The sequence below is a fragment of the Selaginella moellendorffii genome, unplaced genomic scaffold, assembly GCF_000143415.4.
Source record: "Selaginella moellendorffii unplaced genomic scaffold, v1.0 SELMOscaffold_18, whole genome shotgun sequence".
Lineage (NCBI taxonomy): Eukaryota > Viridiplantae > Streptophyta > Lycopodiopsida > Selaginellales > Selaginellaceae > Selaginella > Selaginella moellendorffii.
In genome coordinates this window covers 1416457-1437249 of record NW_003314279.1, presented here as the reverse complement: position 1 = coordinate 1437249, position 20793 = coordinate 1416457, and the positions used below count along the sequence as shown (strand labels likewise).

Here is a 20793-nt window from a genome sequence, read left to right as displayed (position 1 = left end):
AATACAAAAGCTCATTGAGGAATGAGCTTTTGTATTGTCTTCTTTATTGTTCTTGTAACTCAAATACCATGATTATATATAAAACTAAGTTTTTAATTAAGCTTGATCAAGGTCAACCACAAGTTTGTCGTTGGAGATCCCAAGAACGACGAGATCTACGAGGAGCTGTGGAAGTGGTGGAGCGGGGCTACTCTCCAGACCGAGGTGAAAGAGCAGCTGGTTTGCTTGCACAACGAGAAGCTGACCATCGCGTTTGGGATGATGAGCACCGCTCCAGGAACAGCGGTGCGAGTCCTACTGCCACACCGCAACCAAGCTTATACTTTAAGCGCCAGATCGTTGTGCGCGACTCGAATCGGTTCCAAGCTTTCCAGGGTGGTGTTTGAGACTTCTGGATTCCATTGTGTCAAAAAATAGAAGACGAGAGTGTGTCCACGGCTTAGGGAAGAAACTCTAGGGGATGATCGCTACAAGCCTTCTATTGTGCTCGGTCTACGCACGCGCCTAGCAAGCTCCTCGCTGGGAAGAAACGGCATGCTCTCAATCAAGTCGTGGGCTTCCTCAAGCTGGCCCGAGTGACCATGCAGCAGTAGTGCTCCTGATCCCAAAGTCGTACTCGTGGCTCGTCTCCAGGAGCCCGAGGTGGCAGCACAGGCGCAGCCTCTAAACCCTAAAATGGCGATGGAGAAGCGCAAGAGAAAGGTGTGTGTTTCACTCTTTCTGTTTCTCGAGTGAGTGAGAGATTTCTGTAGAGACTGCGCACGCAAGAAACCACCCCGGAGGAGCAGCGAAGCCGACATTCCAAGCACCGCCGCATCGACTCCTCCCAGGTATCTATCTATCGCTGCCGCAAATCTTCTTTGCTCACTTTGCTCAGCCAGGCCGAGAGAGATCTCAAAGCCAAGCTCGAGAGCAAAGACGCGGATCTCAAAGAGGTCCACGCGCTCCGGGACGATGGCTACGGCCCTCTCCTGGCTGCTCCTTCCCTCAGCTCCGAGATCGAGAAGGCGCTCTGGAAAGCCCACCACGCCAAGATCACGGAGTTTCGCTCCCAGATGCAAAGAGCCGCCGAGAAGCAAAAGGGCGACCGCGTCGGCAAGAAGACGCTCAAGAATGTGGTGGCGCCTTTGATCGACTTCATAGCCAGCAGCTCCAACTTCTACTCGGAGCTTGTTTCCAGGGTGAGAGTGAGGCATGGCCTCGGTGGGATCGTCTCGGATAGCTGTGACAAGAGCTTGGACGAGAGCGAGGCGAGAGAGTTCCGCGAGACTTGTCACCGGCTGCTACTGCGCCTCGGGGACTTGGCTCGCTACAGGGAAGTGTATGGAGTGAGCCTTGGCAAGAGGAACTATTCCACCGCGGAGGACTACTACGTGCAAGCCTCGAGGCTTTGTCACTGCGAAGGTGGAGCGCATGGCCAGGTGCGACGATCTCGATTGTTTTTCTGTTCGTTCTTTCGGTTCTAAGAGTTTGATCTCTAGCTGGCGATCCTGGCGACCCATGCGGGAGATAGAGTTCGTGCTGTGTATCACTATCTGAGGAGCTTGTTTGTGAAGATGCCGTCTCCAACGAGCCACAGCAACCTTCTCCTTCTTCTGGAGAGTAAGGTATCCATTTGTTGAGCACGATGAGAGAAGTTGATGGGGATTTTTCAGTCGGACGCCATCGCTGAAGCCAGCCAAGGATCGTCCAACTTTGACAATCTCTTGAGGCTCTTCGAGATCTTACTCCTGAAAACTGGGTGAGTGCATTAGCTTGAGACACGCAAATGGTTTTGATACGCTTGCAGTTTCGACAATTTGCAGAAGGTGCTGGATGGCACTCTGAACGAACTCGAGCGATCGGTGGGAACTCCCTCTAAAGTTTGCGATCCAGCAGAGCCAACCAGGGGAAAAGCTTTCCTGGGAATACAGATCGTGACGATACTAGCGTGCTCCATCGAAGACTTCCATCTCGGCCTCGTCTGCAAGACTTCTCCGCCAAGGAGTTCGCTGCATGAGACTCTCGCGTGCGCATTCAAAGCCGTGCGCACGCTGGCGGCGATCGGCGATCCAACCATGCTCCCGGCGCTCGTCATCTTCACAGCATGGCTCGCAGGCAGCGAGGACACCGTGCGGGCCACCGCAGAGTCCGACGAGCTCAGGAGGAGCTTCCTGGATGCCTTGGAGCGGGCGGAGAGCTTCTTCCAGGCGCTCAGTGTCTTCTCAGAGGAATCCTTGTCAAGGCTCTCCGTGAGCCAGGAGGAGCTCACGCAGGGAAGACGCGACGCTCTCTGGGAGGACCATGAGCTGCAAGGCTTTGTTCCTCTCGGCGGGTACCACGAGTCTCTGAACTTTGGCTTCCACTACCTGGCTTGCGACTCCAAGCAGCTCGACTGGAAACGTCTTCGAAGATTGGAGGCTTCCTTGCGAGCTCTCGCGGAGATGGCAGGCTTGTCCAAGGATACAACTTCCAGTCAAGCGGAAACGGTGTCCACAAGTCTGGGCTCGCTTCTTGACAGGCAGCTAGCCGAGCTCAAAGTTGATACGGGCTTGTCGAAGAACACTTCTTCTAGTCAAGCAGATGAAGAAGCAGCAAATATATCGACGAATCTCAGCTCAGCGCAGCTAGACGATCTCAAGGTTGATATAGCAGGCTTGTCAAAAGTTGGATTTCTCAACGAAGCCGAGGAAGCGGGATCCACCGAACTCGAAGAGCTTCCTGTCAAGTTCTCTCCTAGTCTGGAAGATTCATTCTTCGCAAAGCAGTTTCTAAAATCTGTAACTGGATCCACCGACTTAGTTCTTCTTGAACAAGCACCGGAGTTTCCTGAATCACTCGAGGATGATCATGGTCAAGGCCTGAGGGATTTCGAGGACGACATCATACCAGTAAGTTTTTTACTTGCTTGCTATACGTGCTTGGTAGAGTTTGATCGTCTTGGTGTCTTGGTGTCTAGTTTCCAGCAGGAGACGAAGGTGCCATGGACAATGGCAACGATGAGGATCTGCAAGACGATGTTTATCTACCCTCGCAATCACAGGTACAATCAAGGAAAGTTTGAAATAAGTTTTGACGTTGTGTACATTTGTCATGCAGGAAGATGCGTTGAACTGGAGATCGCTTAGCTCGTTTTGAGAAGATGTAAAACTAAGAGAAACAGACAACGTAAAAGTATTTTTAACTTTTACTTCCACTTTGCCTTGTCAAACACTGAGCATAACAATGTTAACTTTACATTTGTAATATTGTTTTATTCTTTTAAAGTATAGTACAAGAAAAATGGAGACGAAATGTATTTCATTTTCTATCAACTAAGAGTTTAGTATTGGAAAAGAAATGAATTTTTTTCTATATTCACTTTATGTTTTCTTCTTCCCTTTTCAAAATCTTGCTATAGATTTTGAGTATGACTATGGAATTGTGGATGCACTTACTCTAAATAGTACACTATATATTCTAAGTCAAATTTCAGCTGCTATTATGAATATACCAAATGATAATTTAACAAGAGGTCAGCATATAAATGTTTTAACAACTATTACCAATGGAGGAATTATTTACAATGTACAAGTTAGCTTATACTTATTTGATGAAAATACATGTACTCTAAATCCGAATGGAGAAAATGAGAATGGATTTCATGCACGATATACACTTGCAACCCTTTTTACTCAAACATATGAAATATTAATAAGATTACGAGCATCATTTATTACAATTGTTACATATCTTTATGGGTTTGAGTATATGATAATCAATTATCGACATAATCAGGAGCAATTACTTGGATTTCATAACACACCTAGGTGCAATATCTATAAAAGTACAATGCATATCCCATATAAAAGTTTATTCTCTTCTGAGTTCTTAACATCCTCTAATGGAAAAGCAATTCTCTATTTGCATATAGATTGTAATTTGGTTTTATATGTTTATAATAATGTAAAATGGTTGACTGGCACTTCTAGGCAAGGAAGTAATTGTTATTTAAAAATACAATTTGATGGAAATATAGTGCTTTATTCGAGTGATAATAAAGCTGTATGGTCAGTGAATAAATACTGTAAACCACAACCTTATTGCCTTATGAGTACATTTTTAGTATTAAAAAATGACTGTAATTTAGTTTTATATAGAAATAGACAAAAACAATTTCATAAATATCCTTTATTGGAATTGCTATGGGAAACTAAAACTTCATGTTAGTTTATAACTTAATTCTAAAGACGCTTAGTTTGCTTTGAATTTCCAATAAATACATCGCAGCTATTGTTTAATCTCAATTTAACATTCTTGCAAATGAACCATACATCCTAGTATCCTAGTTGAAATACATCTTAAATGCTTTTCCTTTGGCATGTTTTCAGGATATATCCATATTTCAAGATACTTATGACTTAGAGCTTGGAGTCATGATGGTTAAACGTCACTAAATCACCACTAATATGTCCTAATATTTAACAATGTTAGAACTGGAATATTGTCCTTAATCAGCCACTTGAACTAATGCAACCTCTTGACTTTGACAATAGTAGGCAGAAATGGTTTCAAAACCAACCACACATGCATCAGGGTTCTGTCAATAGCAATGTGAAACACTTTTATAGTAACACATGCCTATATAGTAAGTTCTAACTCATGATTAGGTTTTTAGCAACCTTCTTTGGAGATCTAACCAAAGCAGCCAAATAATAAAAGAAGATCAACAAGAACTCCATGGGACCATTCCTTTGGTTTTGAAATAAGAGAGCTTGGTGAAGAAATCGGATGGTTTTAATCATAGGTGCAGCATCTTGCTTAATGAGCAGGACAATCACAGCAATGTTGAGCAGGAGGAGTGGTACCATTTCCCGTGGTGGCTGCTTCCACTGCCACCACCGCACTGCAGCTCAAGATGAACAAGGGTATACTGTGGCTTGGGTAGTGCGATATAATGTTCAGAACTGATAAATCATATGAGGTGGGATTTTCAGTTTAAATGAACTCTTAACTCTTAACGAGTGCAGACACGTCAATAATAGAATATGCCAACAAAGGTAACTCTTTGAAATGTGTTAGTAAGCCGTTATGCTGGAATTCTGGAAGATGCTATATTTGACAAGTTATATACTCAAAATTTGATTTTTTCTTCTTAAGTCCTAGGAGTTTTTTTAAAGTGAGGATGATAAGTTGGAAGTGGCCAAAAGGTGTTTATCTTGTCCTCTAGACTGACAACTCTCTTTTTTGTGAGCACATGAGGGAAGCCCTAGATTCCTCAAAGAAAGGAACTGGAGTGAAGAGGTGTTGTTTAGTGACTTAAAGTTACAAGTCTTGTGTAAGTAAATCCTCAGCAATTGTTTTGATTCGAAATGTAGAGACCATAATTTTCTCCTTCTAGTACGAAGTGTGTGATAAATAAGTTGTTCTACTGTCTTGCCTAAATGTCCATTTCTTAAAAGCTCTAAGCAAAGCAAGCTCAAGTAAACAGTTTATATTAGATTAAAGAATATTCTAGGATATACTTGGATATTTTTGGAATATCCACTATAGCCTAGGCTTTTTGCAAAAATGTCATGGAGTAACATCTTGTTGCAAATGTACCAGGTGCAAGTCCCAAGAAAAACTTAGCACCATGACTTTTACTTGCAGCCACTTCACGATCCAATATGGTGCTCTATGGAATGCAAGAGGCAGCAAGAGTTTTCGAGAAGTTGCTATGGCAGAAGCACCAACTTTGATAAAATTGCGACAAAAAACTTTAAGTTTAAGGGTTTCTTAGTATAGTGGCTCTTAGTTTAATGTTAGATAAAGTGCCGCCATATTTACCTCATATGGTATTGGCAATGCTCTGACATTAAATCCATTTGTTAAGTACTTCACCAGCTTATCAGGCCGATGAGAGGTCAAACTAGCCCTCCTCCAGTGACAAGTAGAAGTTGGCACCACCACCAAGCTTGGAGGCAAGTGATCCGACCAAGCAAGAGAGATTATTAGAGCATTTAAGATATTTATTTAAAATAAATGCTTAGGATTAAACTTTAATCCATGGTTCTGGAACAAATGGCATTACATCAATTAGATACTCTGCAAGGTCCAAATACCCTGCTCTGCCAAGAACGTCAACCATGCAACTGTAATGTCGTATTATTCTCTTTAGACCATAGTCATTGGTAACAGAACAAAAATTAGAGCAAGCATCCATTACATTTCCTAAGTGATTGCACACAAGCAAAATAGAAACAAAAGATATCTCATCAGGCATTTCAACCAAGCTCAACTCATTTAAAAGTCTTACAGCTCTTAAGCCCTTACTTCCATTCAGCAATGAATTCCAAGATGCCACATTTGTCTCAGGCATTTGAGCAAAGAGCCTTTGTGCCTTTCCAGGTAACCCATTAAGAACGTATCCAGATAGCATAGTGTTCCATGATATGATATCTCGCTGCCTCATTCCATGGAACACTTGCTCCGCGATGTGCATATGCCCTGCTTGAGCATATGCAGAAACCATGATGTTACACGAGACTAGATCGTTTTCTTGCATTGAATCAAATAGTATTTTAAGTTCATCTGTTCTATGGCAGACCAAAAGCGCGTGAAGCATGGTATTAAAGGAAACAATGTTCCATTCTGGCATTTGGTTAAAGACACAAACGAGTTCCTCGACTTTTCCAGTTTGGGCATAAGCATCAAGAAGAACATTCGTGGAGATAATGTCGTGTTGTTCCATAGCTTGGAAGAGGCGCCTTAATTCTACTAGATTTCCATTCCGAGAGAGACCGGAGAGCATCACGGTCGAGCAAACCAGATCCAAATCCTTCATTCTACTAAACAGTTCCATTGCCTCATCCACTTGACCTCTAGAAACTAACGCAGCAAGCAGTGTGGTGCTAGAGACGATGCTCCTTTCGGGCATTTTTTCGTAGAGGATCCGGGCCTCCTCAGCATGCCCGCACAGGGAGTAAATCGCTAGCATCGAATTGCAAGACACAAGATTGTGCTCTTTCATACCCCGAAAAAACAAATCTTTGGCCTCCTCGAGATTTTCTCTTGCGTCTGAACCATAAGCAGACAGCATTGCGTTGCAACAGGCAAGATTCCACTCGTGCATGGAGCAGTAAAACACATGCCTAGATTTTGCAAAACGCCCACTTTGGGCATACGCTGTAAGCATGGAGCTCCACACAATAATATCTCTCTCTGGCATGTTTAGGAACAATTGTTCAGCTGAAACTAGATCAAAATCTTGACAAAACGCCTTTAGTATTGTGGATAGGGTGACCAAGTCTCTCTCCTTCATTAAACTAAGAAGTGCTTTTGCTCTTTCAACTTGCCCATCTTGGGCATATGCCAAAAGAAGAGTATTCCAAGAAACCAGATCCCATTCTGGCATATTGTGAAACAAATATTGTGCTTCGTGCATTCTATTCGCTTTTGCAAAGAATGCAAGAAGTGCGCGGTAAGCCACCGTGCTGTGCTGGGGCATTCCATCAAATAACCGCTTCGCCTCCTCCAGATGCCCATTCTGGGCATAAGCCGTGAGGAGCAAAACCCACGAATACAAGTTCCTCTTCTCTCCGAGTGCAGAGAAGACACTCCGCGCGCGCACGACGTCGCCAGCCTTGCCGTACGACTGAATCAAGCGGTTTGCCGCGAGCAAATCGGAAGGCATTAATCGCAGCCGTCGGATGTCCGCGGGAAAGATTTGACTTTGAAATTTCAAGTTTAGGGCAGCGGTGGAAGCCCCATCCTGTGGTTCCTTTTGCGCGGAAAAACATGACATCAAATGCAAATACGCAACTTTACTGACGCTATTTGTAGAACGTTCTCTCCAATTAATTTCCCTTAAACTTTTTAGGCGAGGAAGAAGGAGCGATCGATCGATCTATCCATTGGCGATGGCGGTGACGAAGAAGAGCGTGGGCGATCTCACGGAAGCCGATGTGAAGGGCAAGCGCGTGTTCTTGCGCGCCGATCTCAATGTCCCCCTCGACGCCGAGTTCAACATCACGGATGATACGCGGCTGCGAGCGGCGGTGCCGACGATCCAGTACCTCCGCCGCCTTGGAGCAAAGATCATCCTTGCAAGCCACCTGGTAAGCTGGATCGATCGATCAATCCCTTCCCATCGCTGGCGTTTTTCTTTCTTTCCAGGGGCGACCCAAGGGATACACCAAGAGCTGCTGCCTCGCCCCTCTCGTTGGACGCCTCTCAGAGCTTCTCGGGGTCAAGGTAGAAATTTAGGGTTCTTCGTTCTCTACAAAGTCTCTATTGACTCGCGATAGGTTGACCGCGCCGATGACTCGGTGGGCACGGAGGTGGAGGCGAAGATCGCGGCGCTCGACGATGGCGGCGTGCTGCTGCTCGAGAATCTGCGCTTCCATCCCGAGGAGGAGAAGAACGATGAGGAGCACGCCCGGAAGCTGGGAGCGCTGGCCGATTTGTATGTCAACGATGCGTTTGGCACCGCGCACAGGGCTCACGCGTCCACGGAAGGGATCACCAAGTACTTGAAGCCTTCTGTGGCTGGATTTCTCATGCAAAAGGTAAGAGTTTGATTCTTTCTTTGCGAGCTCTTCGCTAAGTTTTGCTTTCTTCGATCGTTTCATTTGCCAGGAACTCGACTACTTGGTCGGGGCGATCTCGAATCCAAGGCGGCCCTTTGCTGCGATCGTGGGTGGCTCCAAAGTCTCGTCCAAGATCGGAGTTTTGGAGTCGCTGCTCGAGAAGTGCGACGTTTTGCTGCTGGGAGGAGGTATGATCTTCACTTTCTTCAAAGCCCAGGGGCTCTCCGTGGGCTCGTCGCTCGTCGAGGAGGACAAGCTCATCCTCGCGACCAAGCTCATGGAGAAAGCCAAGCTCAAGGGTGTCACTCTGCTGCTTCCGACCGACGTGGTCGTGGCCGATAAGTTTGCACCAGATGCCAGCAGCAAGGTACGCTCAAGAACACTTGGATTTCGTCTCTAAGATCTGGTTTTTGCTGGCTAGATTGTGTCTGCTTCGGCAATTCCCGATGGATGGATGGGCCTTGACATCGGACCAGACTCCATCAAGGCGTTTAGCCAGGCTTTGAACTCCACAAACACGATCATCTGGAATGGTCCCATGGGAGTGTTCGAGTTTAAGAACTTCGCGGTTGGAACCGAGGTACGCAAGCTTTTCCACTCACGCAGGACGCTCACAGTCGATTGGTTTGACACAGGCCATCGCGGCAAAGCTCGCGGAGTTGAGCGACAAGGGGGTGACGACGATCATCGGCGGCGGGGACTCCGTGGCGGCGGTGGAGAAAGCGGGCGTGGCGGATCGAATGAGCCACATATCGACCGGAGGTGGCGCGAGCTTGGAGCTGCTCGAAGGGAGGATACTTCCCGGCGTGGCTGCGCTGGACGATGCGTGAGATATTTCAGTGGAAATCATTCTTTGTCTTGTTCTGCTCAAGAACTTGTCAAGAACTTGATGAGCGTTTGTCAATCTCGAAGAAGGGAAGCAACATTCTCTCGAAAGAAGCACTGTAGTACTACGCACGCAGATTTGCTCGAAGGTCAATGCTCTCAAAAAGAGGAAGAGAGAGAGTAAATGTCATGGACAAGCAATGCAAGTAAAACAATTATAGGGTTTTGGGCTCCCCATTGGCTGTGGCGTCGGCGTTGCGGGGCGGGCATGGATCGATCGACCGGAACGAGGTATCAATCCGTGGCGGCATGGAGAATTCGCTCGCGGCGGCTCGTGGACGAGCATGGATCGGCCATAGCAATTGACTGATTGATTGGAAGCTTGCTGGGCAACGAGACGCATTAGTTTTGGTTGTTGCTTTTAGGACGAGGAGAATGGATGGGCGGCGGTGTGTCACAGTCAAGTGATTAGAGTGATGGAGATTCCCGGAGAGAACGCGACTTGGACGCTGCTGTCCGACGAGGAAGAAGGCGGGCAGCAAAATCAGCCACAGCAGCAGCAGCAGCAGCAGCAGCATCTCTACGCGCCGGATTTGCCTCCGCTGGGCCAGGATGCTTTCATCGATCAGGCGTTCCATCAAGCTATGGTTGCTGGTTTCGATGATTCTCCTCCCGCTGGCCTCCAAGAGTTTCCGCCACAGCAATTCCAACCACAAGCCGACCAGCCGGGGTAACTCTATCGCTCTTAACATTTCCTGGAGATTTCGTCGTTTGCTTGATCCTGGAGTGATGCGAATTCTTCGTTCCTTTTTTCTTTTTTTTTCTTTCTTGACGAATGCGCGAACGTTGTCTTTTGTTTTTGTGGTTTTCTTCCATTCGCGATGCCTTTGTTTGATTGATCCACGCTGAATTCTTGCAAACGTTTTCCTTTGGTTTGTGGTTCTCTTCCATGCACCATGCCTTCCTTTGGTTGATCCACGTTTGCTAAATTCTTGCAAACGTTTTCCTTTTCTTTGTGGCTGTAGTTTTTTGTTCTTCCTCGTTCCTCTTCTCGCATCTGATACTAGTTTTCAATCTTTCCAGGCTAAGGTGTGGATCCGCTGCAAACGATGCGGGTGACCTTGCATCCGTGAGGAGAGTCCACAAGGCGGACAGGGAGAAGTTGCGAAGGGACAAGCTCAACGAGCAATTTACCGAGCTCGCCAGTGCATTAGGTGCCGTATCTCGACTCTCGTCTTTCACCATCTTATTTCGTCTCTTCCTTGGTTGCTCCAGATCCAGACAGGCCTAAAAATGACAAAGCAACAATTTTGAGCGATAGTGTTCAGGAACTAAACGAGCTACGAGCCGTGGTGAAGCGGCTAAAGAAAGAGCATGCAGCACTTTTGGATGAATCCCGCGACGTAAGTTTTTCTCTTTTCCTGGTTCAACTTGTCGACGGACCGGCTTGTTTCTATTTCAGCTGTCACAGGAGAAGAGCGAGCTAAGAGAAGAGAAAGCTTTTCTCAAGTCCGAGACGGACCAACTCAACTCGCAACTCCAACAGAGACTCCGGCTCGCGCTGTCGTGGCCGGTGGATCCCTCTCTCATGCTCGGTGCGTCCGCATTTCCATATCCTCTCCCAGTCCCAGCAGCACCCGCTGCTGCTGGTCCTCCTCCTCTCGTCTCTTCGTCTCCATCACCAGCAGCTCCTCCATCCTCTCAGCCACAACAGCAGCAGCAGCAGCAGCAGCCTCAAGCACCACCAACGCAAGGCTCGCAAATTCCACCACCGCCAATTCCTTTCCTTCCTCCCGGTTTGCCTCTTCCGCCGCCTTACGGCATTCATCCTTACGCAATGTTTGCAAACAGGCCGCCAGCCGCTGGTTACTTCCCATACTTTTCTCCTCCTAGCTCCACCGTGGAGAGGCCGTTTGCTCAGTACGCAACTCCAGGAATGCATCCCTTCCGAGGCTACACTGGTCAGGATGGAGCCCCTGCGTTCTTCCCACCGTCTCTAGCAGCCGAAGCTCCTTACAAGCCACTCCAAGTAGCTCCGAAAGCAACCAGGGAGGACAATGCCGAGCCAGGGCCAGAATCCCAGCCGCAATCTTCTGGGTCAAGTCCGCCACCCCAAGTACGTATCAATCTTGTTTCTTCTTGTTTTGGAATCTAAGAACACGGTTTTTGCAGGTGGAAGCTTCATCACCTTCTTCCGTGGAAGTAAAACAGGAGGTGCAAGTAGTACAACCACTAGTGAAAAGCTTGAGTCCCACGATTCTAGATGGATCTAGCGATTCCAACTGTGTTGCATGATCGATCAAGTGGTGAAAGCTATTGAGCATCTTGAATTGGGTAAATGAATCCCACTTGCAAGAGGCATGGTCTTACACAGACTTGAAGGGAATATCACCTGGCATATGCACATATTGCATAGAAATCCTGCCAGAAATCATGGTGCAAGAGGCGATTGGCATATAGGATGAATCCATCCAAACTTCCAAGTGACATTTGTATATGAGCTCTTTTTCTTCTAGTGCTCATTTTCTTCCCAATCAAATAGAAATCCTGGCTTTGCATTGGTTCCCAGCGATCATGCGACACTGCCACAGTAGACTTCTTTGATCATTTGAACACAGTCAAAAGTACCACTTCAGTTAAATAACGCAAACGTGGTCAAGTTTTGGTCAAAGACTTGGACTGCTCGAGGTTTTGCCTCAGATCAACGAGGAAGCCAGGCCTGGAGATGGTGCCACCGATTTCCATGTCTCCCATGAGCATTCCCACCACTCTAAACATCGACGGGCGCTTGCTGCCGCCGGCTTGCGTGCAGTGGAGAGCCACCAAGAACACGCGCTCCATCTCATGAATATCTCTCTCTTCGCCCACATCCAGTCGCTTGTCAATCATCTCCCGGAGGTGGCCGCTCTGGAAGACATTCCACGCCTAGTTTGGAAGAAGGATCTTAGACGAAGATATAGAGTTTAAAACCACTCACCCGTTCGAGAAGGAAGTAATCGCCATCCAAAAGTGTGAAATCCATGTTTATCCTTCCACTCAAGATCTCCAGGACAAGGATCCCAAACGAGTAGACATCGGCCTTCTCGGTGAGCTGGCCGGAGAGAGCGTACTCTGGAGCTAGATAGCCACTGGAAACGATCTCCATGGAAGTTGAAGATTTTGGACATCAAAAAACTTACACTGTTCCTGCTGCTCGTGTGCTGATATAGCTCCGATCTTCCTGGATCAGTCTTGCCAGGCCGAAGTCCGAGATCTTTGCCTCGAGATTGCTTGCTAGAAGGATGTTAAGGGCCTTGATGTCTCTGTGCACGATGGTTGCCTGTGATGTTTCTCCGTGCAAGTATGCCAGACCTTGTGCAACTCCCACACAGATGTTGTATCTGGCTGTCCAATTTAGCTCCAAACCTTTGTCTGGAGAGCCTGCCGAGACAGAAAGCATGATAACTCTTTCATGGATCTAGCGAAACTTACTAAACAAAGCCTCCGATAGGTTTCCATTCTCGATGAACTCGCAGACGATGAGCTTGTGCTCTTTCTCAGAGCAGAAACCAAAAAGCTTGACAACATTCTTGTGCTGGAGGAGGCAAATCGTAGACACCTCGTTCTCGAAATCCCGCCTTGCCTTGTCTGATAAGTCGGAGCTAGTCAAGTATTTGACGGCAACGAAGTGATTGTCTATAACTCCCTGTGTGTGATCAAAAGTCGAGGAACTTCTCGAAAGAAAGAAACAAAGACCTACCTTGTACACACTCGCAAATCCGCCTCTGCCTACTAAGTTGTCCTTGTGAAATCCTTTGGTAGCCTCTTGGAGCTCTTCGTACGAGTATTTCCTGGCCTTGGAACCGGGTGGTAGCCAGCTCAACGCTTCCCTGCTAGCTTTACGATTTCTTTTCTTTCGCAAAATCAGCACAACACACAAAATCACCAGTGCCACTCCAACGAGAGATGCTCCTAAGGAGACTGCAATCGTTCGAATCCCTCGCCTCGACTTGGAGCTAAACGAAGGCTGCGAAACAGAGCTGGTACCATTTGGCTGCGGCGTCGATCCATTCGGAGAAGTTGGATCTAGTGAGAAAGAAGAAGCATGTAAGAGATTCACATCGTAACTTCCAAAAGCTCGCCTTTGAAAGTGTGTGAGCTCCACACCGCCTTTGGAGTCTTCATGTTGCTGATGGCATAGATCACCATGTTTCTATCTCCCTGGACCGCAAACAAGGACGCATTCGTGGAGTTGTTCGTCCCAAACCTCGCCAAGACAGTCCCGTTTCGATCATACACAGCTAGCGTCGCCGTCTTTTCAAGAACAAGCTCGCAGTCCCTTCCGCTTCCCTTCGTTTTCGACTGCCACAAAACCTCGTTGGTAGTGGTGTCGCTAAACACAGCGTTGCAGTCCTCTCGCATCTCCAGCACGTACTCGGCCTTTGTAGCAGATTGAATCCGGCAACCCGGGTAGAGCCTGTCGAAAACACTGTAACTCAGTCGCGTGTCTTCGTAGTCGTAGCAGTAGCCAATATGATCCGTGGAATTTTCCACCCGGAGAGACGAGCACGATCCATTAGTTCCTCTCAAGTTCATGCCCTTGATGTAGTATCCGGCTTGGAACTGTCCTTGGGCGACATAGGCCGCTCCATAGCTCAAGTTCATGAGACCTCGGAGATCCGGCAGGAGAGCCGTGAATCCAGCACGAAGCTTGCTGCCAGTGCCACCAAAGTCGGGGCTAAAGTTTGGGCCGCAGTACTCGACGTTGTAAAAGTAGAGGTTGAGAACCAGCGAGAAATTGGATTCCAGGAGGAACAAGGTGTCAACAATGGCCTGGCCCCGGAAGTATGGATCCGTGGCTCCATCGTAAGTGAGCTTGGGAGGGATGGCAGTAATGAGAGATAAGAACCTGGCGTGGAGCTTGTTGCTGGCGGCATTGGTGAGAGGAAAATCGTCGTCCTGTGCGTGCATGAGGAGCTTCCCAGCGGCTAGGAAAGCCTGGATCAGGATGAAGAGGATCACAATTCGGGTGATCCAGGGCTGGGCGTCTGGAAAGGGGGGATTCATTGTGTGTACCCACGATCCTGACTGACAAGTTCAATCTTTTCAAGCACATTACATAGAGCTTGGTTGACTTTCTTCATAATCGCAAAATTAGAAACGGGATATCATAAACTATTGATAATAATAATTTGCAGCATTAAGCAGCTTTGTGTTTTTGCTTGGATATAAGTTGACTTTTAAAACTAAGTTGACATTGGACCTTTTCAGCTTAAATCTCACTGTGTAGGAGAAACTCAATCCAATATAGAATTTGTACTAATTGATAAAAGTTTATCCCTCTCCAAGATACCATGACACCAACAGAAGGGAATAGCGACATGTGAATAATGATTAAAATTAGTTGCAAAGAAAAATATTAAACAACAGGTTGCAAAAAAAAAGTGTTTCTATGTGTAGATTGTGTTATTTTATTATGTCATGTAAGAGAATAAAAAGGAAGTACTTATTGTGCTCTTCAGACTTTAGGTAAGCTCTTTGGGAGACAGTGTATTATTATTCCCAAAGCTTCTCTAAGTAAGAAAATATCAAGTCAGAGATATTTTGAGTAAGTGGTGCTATAGAAATGATCCTTTTGGGATAAATTTGCTTATTATTGGTATAATAAGCATAGATGTTTGATGAAAATGATGAAGTTCTGCAAGTAAAATAATGGACTTTTTTTTTCTCTTTAAACAATAACTATAAAAAAGGTATATTAGTTCTAGTTAACTCTTATTACAAAAGAATTATAGAACTTATAAAAATAATTTGCTGTGCATTCCATGCAACAACACTTGGTTTGCTTAATAGTAGTGTTATTCCTATTTATTAATCTCATTGATCAAATGGAATTTTAAAATTGTTTATAATTTATAAACATAAGATTAATTTTATTGAATATCAACTATTAGATGGTAGAATAAACTAGAATATACTAAAAAGTGTTTAGGAAAGTTTATAAATTATAAATACAAGATTAATCTAAATGAATAACAACCGTTAGATGGTAGAATATTCTAGAATATTCAAGCATATTCTAGGTATATCCACTACCACAGATTTGCTTAAGCAAACCAAAAATTAATATGAGAAAGTCACAACCATTAGATTGAAAACTATCCTAGAATATACTTGGATATTCTAGAAATATTCATTACACTAAAAGAATATACTTTAATATCATTAGCTCAATGGTGACTATAATTTAACACTGAAACAAAATAAAATATTAATATTAATACTTACTATAAAATAATTAAAACTATGTACCATATATGCATTTGGTAAATAATAATATTTTTGTTCCAAATACCTAATATAAATTTTAGTTTATAATATATAATTTTCCTTACCTTCCAAAATTTCTGTCATTTCATTAAAAAGTTTAATTTCTTTCAAGGCATTGTAGTTAAATGATCTACATTGATTTAATGATTAAATATAGTCCACTTTTAGAATAATCACAACCATGAATTAAAATATGTCATATTTTATTGCTTCTTGAAGAGTAACTTAAAGAAAAGTTACTATTGGCAATATATAAAGTAATTTGTATTCATTTATAACTTTTATATTATAAATAATGTTTTGGTTACTTAATCAAACCTGAGGGGAATGGGATGGTAGTGAATATACTTAAATTGTTTTTGGATATTTTAGGATATTCTTCCATCTAACTGTTGTTATTTATTTATATTAATATTTTATTTATTATTTATAAACATGTTTATAATTTATAAAATTTCCTAAACACTACCTAGTATATTCTCATCTATTAGTTAATTTTTATAATTATAAACTTCCATTTGATCAATTGGATTAATAAATAAAAATAACACTACTATTAGTAAACCAAGTGTTAATGCATATTAATATTTCAAGTTTATTTTTCATTAAAATAGTTACTATTGAAATGTTTCATGTTTAAATGCAGAAACACAAATGGTCTGGTGTTCATAAGTTAAAGTAAAATTTTCATAAATTTATGGATTTCATCAATACTAATCTTATGTTGGTATTTTGTAGTGGACAAATAATTTGTACAATTCAAGTGTGGCATTTAGACAGTAAGAAGTTGTAACTTAGAGTTGTTATTGTTAATAGTGTTCAAAATGCAAGATATATGAAATTTCAGAATTGAGGATTGTTTGTCATCAACGGCAACACAAGATTTAAAACTAGCCACTACCTTTCAACCTCAAATTTCTCTAGTCATTTAAAAGGCACACACCACCGTTTCTTTGCTAATCAGAACAAGATGTGTTTATGGATTACAACAACAAAGGCACATAGCAGAGCTGAATTGGAGCTAACATTTCCATCACACTCATGGTGAATGAGCTTGCTGAAATTGTGCAATAGACTTTTATAGCAGATTCAGTGCCTCAACATAAATATTGGTGTTATAGTCATAGTTGATCCGAGGTCAAGGAAGAGAAGGTGCATGAAGAAATGGGTGTAGTGACGGATCACATGTGGTGCTTGAGTCTAATAGAAGGTTGTCCGATGTAAACACTATTGGGAATGAGTCTGCTCGAAAGGGGAACACTGAAAAAACTTTCAAAAACACAATAACAACTTTCTATTGGATCCGAACAATTCTTCACAACTGTTGGGATTATATATCAAGTACTATTGTTTGAAGTTCTGGTATGAGTGTTGGACATGAGGTAAGAGACTATCTCATCCCTAGTATCCTCCCTCCACATTATAGAAAGATGAAAACAGTTTGGGAATGAAAAATTGTGCCAATTCAGAGTTTTTGAGGTACAAAACAATGGAGGAAATTGCATGTGGTTTTATCATACATTCATGCATAAACTTTCTTAGTTAATTTACCTTAGGGTTTAGGGTTTACATGGCACCAATGACTTGGGGCTAATAATCATCTATTAATTTTTTAAAGGTTGAAGTTTACCAGATGGAAAATAAAGGTCCATGAAAACTATCATATTTAATAATTACTCTAGATGATCAAACCAAGCTCCCTCAAGATCTTCTCGTCCTTTAACAGGAACTTGGAGTCACGCTTACAGCAGACCTTGTTCTTACACTTGTATCGCGGCTGCGTGATCTTCTTGTTGTTAAAGTCGTTGAAACTGGAGGGCTCGCCACAAGTCTTGCAGGGCGGTTTGATCGATTTTGCTAGCTCAAGATCATCGCTGGTGGGAAGGCCTTCGTGGGCGGGCTGGAACACTGCATGGTTATCTTTCCCAGGGGGCCGCCCCCTCTTCTTCCTCACAGCCGGAGCGATCGCTGCCTGGAGCTTCCGATCTTCATCCGGATCATCCTGTGTGGCCACTGGAGGCGCCACAACCCAAGGCTCCTCTCGTGCCTTGGCGGCCCGGGGCTCTTGTTCCTTGCGTTGCCTCTTTGGAGGTGATGATGGGTTTGGAGGAAGCTCGTCGTCCATTGGCGGAGGCTCGTCATGCTCCAGATAATCAAAGGCCTCCTCGATCATAGGCGAGCACTGTTGCGCAAGCAGGGAATACTCGAACAAACAGGTCCTCATCTGTTGTGAAAACCCTAACCCTCTTCATGAATATACATTTTTCTATAAGAAAATTTAAGGGTTGGTAGGCACAAAAGGGTGGCTTAATTGAACTGAGATATTCGACGTCTCCACAAATCTTCTCACTGAAGCGGTTCCAAGCGGCTCGTGCACTGGGGGCCGACTCCAGAAGCTCATCTCCTCAACAACAGCCTCTCTGGAGGAATCCTGGTCTACTAGGACTGCAAGTCCGTTCGACCACAACAAGCTGTCTTTGGGATTGCCTCGTATGACCATCTTGGAGATTTACGACAACGATTTCAAAGGCTTGGTGCCGTCACAGCTCACTAATCTCCAGACGTTGAGAATCCACAACAACAAGTTGACTGGAACGATCCCCACGGACATTGACAAGCTGCAAGTACTGAATGAGTTCACGGCGCAGAAATAAGCTCTCAGGTACCATACTGGACAGTCTGTGCTCAAAGTTGCTGTTGGGATCAAACTATCTGGAAGGTGGAATTCGGAGCAACTTGAGCAGCCTTGCCATCCTTGACGGGTCCATCACCTGTCCGGTTCCATACTACCTTCTATTGTAAAGATGGTGTCACTCAACTCGTCCAGGAACAAGCTCAGTGACAACATTCCTCCGGTGCTGACCAGAATGAGGCTCAAAGATTTCCTGCTCTTCAACGTCTCATATAACAACTTTTCTTGAGTGCTTCCACAAGCACTGGACGTCCCCATGTTCAACTCAAGTTTCATAGGCAATCCCAAGCTTTGCGTCGGGGCTCCCTGGTCTTTGAGGAAGTCCATGGACTTGCAAGCAGATTCCTCTAGACTCTGCCTGGCGTGATGGCCTGGATAGCAGAAAGTGTTCTTGCATTGGCAGCGGCAGCTCTACATTGCACCCACAGCATTCACCATTTTTTCTCTCTTTTTTCATTCTCTCGTGCATTGTATTTCATCCTTTTTGCCATTTTTCTCTCTTTCTTGAATAGATCACGCATTTCATTCCAGTACCATCACCAAGCAGCAAAGACAAAAAGAAAAAGAGCTAATGCTTGCTTACCACAGAAATCGGATGAAAATCAGCGTCAAGCTGCTAGAGTGTCACACAAGAAGTCAGAAGCCCTAAATTTGGTGTCACCTGGGAAGCATCTAATCCAAGCAACGATCCCCTCAAGCTGCCAGCGCAATCTTCAAGATCGTCCCATCAAAAGTCCAAAGAATATGCTTTCTAAAAGGTAAATCAATATTTCCAGTATGTTGGTTCCATATATGATTATTTTGCCAATCTAAATGGAACCTGCTGATTTTTAAAATGTGATGATGGTGTTTACATTTTATACAAAACATTTATATTAATTATTTTGAATAAGAAAATCCATTTTTTAATTTATTTAATAGTAATGTTATTCAAAAGAGCAACTTAATGAAAAGTAACTATGGTTTGCAATATATATTTATTCAGTTTCTAAATTATTAGACTATTATTAAATTTTTACTTTTCTAAGGTCTATAAATATATATGTATTAGGTAATATGCTAAATATAATACTATAGCATATCTTGAATTTGCACTTGAATTTGGTCCATCCATTCTTGTATATAAACAATGGTTTAAACCCTAATTAATATACTTATTCTTATATCTTGAGCAATCACATTGGTGGAGGTGAAAGGCACTGCAATTTATTCTTGTAGGGCAAGGCTTTTTAATAATATTTTACTATAGTTTTTGGGATTGTATTTTTTATTTTTAATTCTTCATTATCTTTTAGATTTAGATTTATATTAGCTCTTTACAAGATTTAGAATTTTAGTTATTTCTATGCTTAGATTTGCTCTTCCTTTTTATCTTTATTGCATTCTTTTTTTTTTGCCATACCACATTGTCATCGATCAAGGAGTATGTCACTTGAGGCTGCTAATGTTGCTTTGTTAGATTGAGCTTTTGATGTTGTAAGGTATGATTATATTGGTGTTACACCCATCCTTGATATATTGCCGTTTTTAGCTTTTGTGAGATGTGATTACACAGTTTGTCATGTTTTTGGTGATCTCCTGTTGATATGAAGTGTGATTGTGACATTGATTGGCAAGTTATAGATGATGCAATCTAGTTTTGAAGAATGTGTGAGGATTAAATTTATGGGAAGATGATGTGTACAAACTCAAGTGGATTTCAAATTGTGATAACAAACTTAATTATTATGGAGATAGTTTTAGAGATGAAGTGAAAATTTCATAGAGTAGATGTCAATCCTTGAATTTGCTATATAATCCTTTCTCTTTACCTTCTATTTTTTCTTAATATTTTTCTATTTTTCCACTTGAACCACCTTCTCATTTTCTTAGTGTTTCTTCCTCATTATTGTTTTCTTCTCATGGCATATTAATCATTTGTATCTCTTATGATTTTTATTTTTAATGTGGTGTTAATTTGAGTGTTTTCTGTTCTCCCCATACTAATTTAGATATTAAGTATATGTGGGAAGATGAGAATTTTTCTTTTATTTCTTTAACAAAGTCTTTGATCAATTTTAATATTGAGTATTCTTTTATTCTAAGGGTATTCACTTTGGCCAGAGTTTCATATTGAGTGCATATCCCTAGTTGTGAGTACTACTGAGAGCTTTTGTTTTATCGTTATTATTAAGGAGTTTATGTATTCTCTTGAGAATGTGAACTTTCTATTGATTTTCCCACTTCAAAGTGGTTAGTTGTGTGTTGAAAAGGTTGAATGGTGTGAATCTTTTGTTTATCTCATGGTATCCAAAGTATTTTATCACAATAAATCCTTTATTCTCCAAGCTTTGAGCATATTTCATTCTTTTCTCTCTACTTTGATATAGCATATTTTAAGGAACTAGCTCCCTAATGTGTTGTAGGCTGAAATATCCCCAACAGCTCCACCAAAATGAT

The 20793-nt window shown here is 43.3% G+C and overlaps 5 protein-coding genes across 5 annotated transcripts; 3 read left to right on the top strand and 2 right to left on the bottom strand.

Annotated features, from left to right (window-relative positions):
• Positions 1-68: 68 nt before the first annotated feature.
• Positions 69-3260, top strand: LOC9640517 (protein SMG7). Its single transcript, XM_024677052.1, has 9 exons — positions 69-358; positions 588-702; positions 753-830; positions 882-1421; positions 1482-1607; positions 1656-1741; positions 1790-2870; positions 2939-3022; positions 3079-3260. The coding sequence occupies exons 1-9, from the start codon at positions 69-71 to the stop codon at positions 3115-3117; spliced, it is 2439 nt and encodes an 812-aa protein (XP_024532820.1). The 3' UTR covers positions 3118-3260.
• Positions 3261-5992: 2732 nt separating this feature from the next.
• LOC112346994 (pentatricopeptide repeat-containing protein At4g02750-like) lies at positions 5993-7633 on the bottom strand. Its single transcript, XM_024677051.1, has one exon. The coding sequence runs from the start codon at positions 7631-7633 to the stop codon at positions 5993-5995; it is 1641 nt and encodes a 546-aa protein (XP_024532819.1).
• A 121-nt stretch (positions 7634-7754) lies between these two features.
• Positions 7755-9467, top strand: LOC9640516 (phosphoglycerate kinase 1, chloroplastic). The gene is made up of 6 exons (XM_002972097.2): positions 7755-8057; positions 8116-8193; positions 8247-8507; positions 8578-8895; positions 8950-9108; positions 9164-9467. The coding sequence occupies exons 1-6, from the start codon at positions 7860-7862 to the stop codon at positions 9356-9358; spliced, it is 1209 nt and encodes a 402-aa protein (XP_002972143.1). The 5' UTR covers positions 7755-7859; the 3' UTR covers positions 9359-9467.
• Positions 9468-9588: 121 nt separating this feature from the next.
• On the top strand, positions 9589-11917 carry LOC112346958 (protein diaphanous homolog 1-like). Its single transcript, XM_024677005.1, has 5 exons — positions 9589-10083; positions 10437-10567; positions 10629-10756; positions 10816-11469; positions 11526-11917. Exons 1-5 carry the CDS (start codon positions 9830-9832, stop codon positions 11646-11648), a joined length of 1290 nt encoding a protein of 429 aa, XP_024532773.1. The 5' UTR covers positions 9589-9829; the 3' UTR covers positions 11649-11917.
• A 91-nt stretch (positions 11918-12008) lies between these two features.
• LOC112346993 (probable LRR receptor-like serine/threonine-protein kinase At1g56140) lies at positions 12009-14399 on the bottom strand. Its single transcript, XM_024677050.1, has 6 exons — positions 13500-14399; positions 13093-13386; positions 12825-13038; positions 12533-12773; positions 12331-12481; positions 12009-12278 (listed from the first exon to the last, which is right to left on the bottom strand). Exons 1-6 carry the CDS (start codon positions 14397-14399, stop codon positions 12009-12011), a joined length of 2070 nt encoding a protein of 689 aa, XP_024532818.1.
• Positions 14400-20793: the final 6394 nt, after the last annotated feature.

Excerpts from the sequence above, each read along its gene's own strand:
- LOC9640517 (XM_024677052.1), top strand. The coding sequence starts at position 69 with ATGATTATATATAAAACTAAGTTTTTAATTAAGCTTGATCAAGGTCAA. Across the intron at positions 703-752 it reads TGGAGAAGCGCAAGAGAAAG|AGACTGCGCACGCAAGAAAC; the intron begins GTGTGTGTTTCA and ends AGATTTCTGTAG. Across the intron at positions 1,608-1,655 it reads TCCTTCTTCTGGAGAGTAAG|TCGGACGCCATCGCTGAAGC; the intron begins GTATCCATTTGT and ends GGGATTTTTCAG.
- LOC112346994 (XM_024677051.1), bottom strand. The coding sequence starts at position 7,633 with ATGCCTTCCGATTTGCTCGCGGCAAACCGCTTGATTCAGTCGTACGGC.
- LOC9640516 (XM_002972097.2), top strand. The coding sequence starts at position 7,860 with ATGGCGGTGACGAAGAAGAGCGTGGGCGATCTCACGGAAGCCGATGTG. Across the intron at positions 8,508-8,577 it reads CTGGATTTCTCATGCAAAAG|GAACTCGACTACTTGGTCGG; the intron begins GTAAGAGTTTGA and ends TTCATTTGCCAG. Across the intron at positions 8,896-8,949 it reads CACCAGATGCCAGCAGCAAG|ATTGTGTCTGCTTCGGCAAT; the intron begins GTACGCTCAAGA and ends TTTGCTGGCTAG.
- LOC112346958 (XM_024677005.1), top strand. The coding sequence starts at position 9,830 with ATGGAGATTCCCGGAGAGAACGCGACTTGGACGCTGCTGTCCGACGAG. Across the intron at positions 10,084-10,436 it reads CCACAAGCCGACCAGCCGGG|GCTAAGGTGTGGATCCGCTG; the intron begins GTAACTCTATCG and ends CAATCTTTCCAG. Across the intron at positions 10,757-10,815 it reads TTTTGGATGAATCCCGCGAC|CTGTCACAGGAGAAGAGCGA; the intron begins GTAAGTTTTTCT and ends TTTCTATTTCAG.
- LOC112346993 (XM_024677050.1), bottom strand. The coding sequence starts at position 14,399 with ATGAATCCCCCCTTTCCAGACGCCCAGCCCTGGATCACCCGAATTGTG. Across the intron at positions 13,039-13,092 it reads GATTTGCGAGTGTGTACAAG|GGAGTTATAGACAATCACTT; the intron begins GTAGGTCTTTGT and ends GATCACACACAG. Across the intron at positions 12,279-12,330 it reads ATTACTTCCTTCTCGAACGG|GCGTGGAATGTCTTCCAGAG; the intron begins GTGAGTGGTTTT and ends CTTCCAAACTAG.